General features: G+C 42.2%; 1 protein-coding gene across 1 annotated transcript; it reads right to left on the reverse strand.

The window, feature by feature from the left end:
* Positions 1-978: 978 nt before the first annotated feature.
* Positions 979-3,270, reverse strand: LOC110098354. The gene is made up of 3 exons (XM_020825172.2): positions 2,936-3,270; positions 2,244-2,402; positions 979-2,107 (listed from the first exon to the last, which is right to left on the reverse strand). The coding sequence occupies exons 1-3, from the start codon at positions 3,268-3,270 to the stop codon at positions 979-981; spliced, it is 1,623 nt and encodes a 540-aa protein (XP_020680831.2).
* Between the last annotated feature and the right edge of the window lie 82 nt (positions 3,271-3,352).

Raw genomic sequence — 3,352 nt, forward strand, 5'->3', positions numbered from 1 at the left:
ACTATCATGTAAAGCTAAATTGGCGCAGAAGTCAGCTGGCCTATTGTTATCCCTGTTTATATACTGAAATAGGACTTTCTTGAATCCCATAAAAAATGAGAGATCCGGCCCCTCATTGCTGAAATGGAACTTATTTCTGTGATCATATATATTCTGTAGCCACTTAATAGCATTGATGCAGTCACCTTCTATAATGATACCTTCTAAATCAATCATCCAATCTATGAGAACCTCACAGATAGAAGCAGCTGCACTTACCTCAGCTTGAAAAGCATCCCAATGTTCAAATCCTTTACCAGCAGCAATAATCATTGCTCCCTCAAAGTTCCGCACCACAATTCCGATTCCAGCCATGTTAGAGGGTTTCACTGTAGCATCAACATTAAATTTCAGCCATCCTGGAGGGGGGGGGCACCATTGTTTATAAGACGGCAACCCTACAGGCTGGATAGTACTCCATTGCTCCAGGATAATTGAGCAGTAAGGTTTAGACAGCAGGGAAAGAAAAGTAGCAGCAATGATAGTTGGGGGCCTACAATTCCTTTTATGTTTCAGCTCATTTCTTGCTCTCCAAACCTGATAAATAGTATAGCAATATATTCATCCTAGGCTTGGGTTGATATCCACATTAGCATGTATCTCCTGCATTAATTCTGTCAATGAATGAACCGAAGGCATGGCAAACCCCCACTTCCTCAAAATGGTAATCACCTCTTTCAATTTGTTACAAAGAGCTGTACAATGGTCCAGGCTTTCTTCAACTTGACACCCCCACGGGCAAAGATAATTGGCCGATAATCCTCTGCAGTAGAGCCATTGATTAGTAGGAATAGCATTCCTAAGTAGGCGCCACCAAAAGAAGCTTTCCCGCGGGTGTAAATTCAATTTCCTCATCCATGAATAATTGTATTCACCTTCTCCCATCTTAGCCTTATATGCCATTGCAGTCAAAGTCATGCTCATCCGAGAATTAATAAGTTAAGGAGTATCAATTCCCTCGTTCCCATTAGTAGCAATAGCCATGACCCTCTCAGCCATTACATTACCAAAGCAATCTGTCACCCGCTCCTCATTCCACCTGGCAGATTCATCAAGCAGCCAATTCACCCTGACATTTTCCAGCTCATTTACATTAACAAAGGTAGGCCAAGTATCTATCCTCCGATTGAGTATCCAGCAATCCTGCAACACATCTATGCTTTGGCCATCCCCAATGTTCCACCTGATGATTTCTTTAAGAGCCTTAGCACCATCATGAATCACCTTCCAAGTGGTAGAGGCTCTATAAACTTGCGTGTCGTTCCATTGCTCCATACCATATTTCGCTTTCAACACCTTATGCAACAGCAAATTTGGATTACTAATAACTTGCCACGCCAGCCTAGCATGCAGAGGTCCCTGCCAATTGTCCAGCCCATGAAATCCAAGACCCCCATGGTCCCTAGGTTGGCATAACTCCTTCCATTCAACATAATGCATTCCCCTGCTGTTAGAGTCCTTCTGCCATAAAAAAGTTATGCCAAGTTTCTCAATAGAATGGAGGATCCCCCTTGGAACTGAAGTATAAGTCATCAAATACATAGGAATACTAAGTAGTGATGTACGAATTAACAAAGCTCTGCCAGCAAGCGACAGATGCTTCTTCCCCCATATGTTTGTCTTCTGGTGAGCATTTCTAATAGTTTTATCAAAATCCTCAGCCTTTAGTCTCCTCAAAACCAATGGCAACCCCAGATATTCCATAGAATTCACCTTTCTGTACCCCATAAGCTTAGCAATCAAAAGCTTCTTCCAGTTGGGACAGCTCCTACTAAAAAGAACAGCTGATTTCCCACCGTTAATCCTTTGTCTAGTCCAGTCACAATAATCTCCCAATAGTTTCATGATACAAATGGCATTACTCCTACTAGCTTCAGCAAAAATAAGGATATCATCTGCATATAACAGATGAGATATCCTTTCCACATTATTAATAACCTGAACTCCAAGCTGCCCCCCCCCCCCTCTGTCTAAAGGCTTTGGTGAGGAGCTCCTAACAGAGAATGAACAGATATGGCGACAAGGGACATCCTTGTCGAAGACCACTTTCACATAGATCCATGGTGTTCTGTTACCATTGAGCAGCAAAGAAAATCTCGGCTTTGGCAATACATTGAATGATCCATTCCACAAACCTCTCAGAGAATCCCATCAATTTCATTACTCTCTGCAACGTGTCCCAAGACATATAATCGTATGCCTACTCCATATCGATCTTCAGAGCCATCATCCCCGATTTCTTTGCAGAGAACTGGAACTTGCTCAACATTTCCTGAACAATAAGGCCATGGTTGGAGATGGACCTCCTCGAAACAAAGGCCCCTTGCTCCTCACTGAAAATACTGCCCAGCACTGGTTTGAGCCTATTAATCAAGATCTTTTCCACAACCTTATAGAAAAATTGACAAAGGCTTCGTTTGGGACGGCTTTTTTATTGCTTTCTAAAACGGAGTTGTAGTACAAAAATAAAAAATTTTGTACTTAAACTCCGTTTTAGAAAGCAGTAAAAAAACCGTCCCAAACGAGCCTAAAGGCTTATTGGTCGAAACTTAGCCCCGAAACAAAGGCCCCTTGCTCCTCACTGATAATACTGCCCAGCACCGGTTTGAGCCTATTAATCAAGATCTTTTCCACAACCTTATAGAAAAATTGACAAAGGCTTATTGGTCGAAACATAGCTGGCAAAATTGCATTCTCTGTCTTTGGTATAAGACCCACTAAAGTATCCTTCCAACTTTCACACATAGTGTTCGTGCAAAAGAAATGAATAATAGCACGAGTCACCTCACATTTAATAATTTCCCAATAAAATTTTAGGAAGGAAGATGTAATACCATCCATGCCCGGTGCATGATTGTTCCCCATACTGAAGACAGCTTGTCGAACCTCCTGCTACGTAATCTCCGCCTCCAGGATCTCATTCACCTGATCAGGAATCATGTCTTCACTGTGAAAATTTGGCCAGCTATCACAAACAATCTGCCTCTCCTCCCATTTAAGCATAAAGAACTTCATGAATTCCTCCTGTATAAGAGCTGGATCATCACTCCTATCTCCATTTGGCTTTTGGACCTCCAGAATTCTGTTCCCCCTCTTGCATGCCGAGGCAAATGAATGAAAGAAATTAGAATTGGCATCTCCCTCCTCAATCCACTTTGCCTTCGCTCTCTGTCTCCACCAAGTTGTAATGCGTGCTAATGTAGTATTCAATTCAGAAGCCTTTCTCCGCATCTCATGCTCCTGTGCATCATTTAATCCAGCATTTGAAGATTCAACTTCTTGAAGTTCCCCCAATCTTGCCTCCAGCGAATTT

The sequence above is a fragment of the Dendrobium catenatum genome, unplaced genomic scaffold (assembly GCF_001605985.2).
Source record: "Dendrobium catenatum unplaced genomic scaffold, ASM160598v2 original_scaffold_285760, whole genome shotgun sequence".
In the NCBI taxonomy this organism is placed as follows: Eukaryota; Viridiplantae; Streptophyta; class Magnoliopsida; order Asparagales; family Orchidaceae; genus Dendrobium; species Dendrobium catenatum.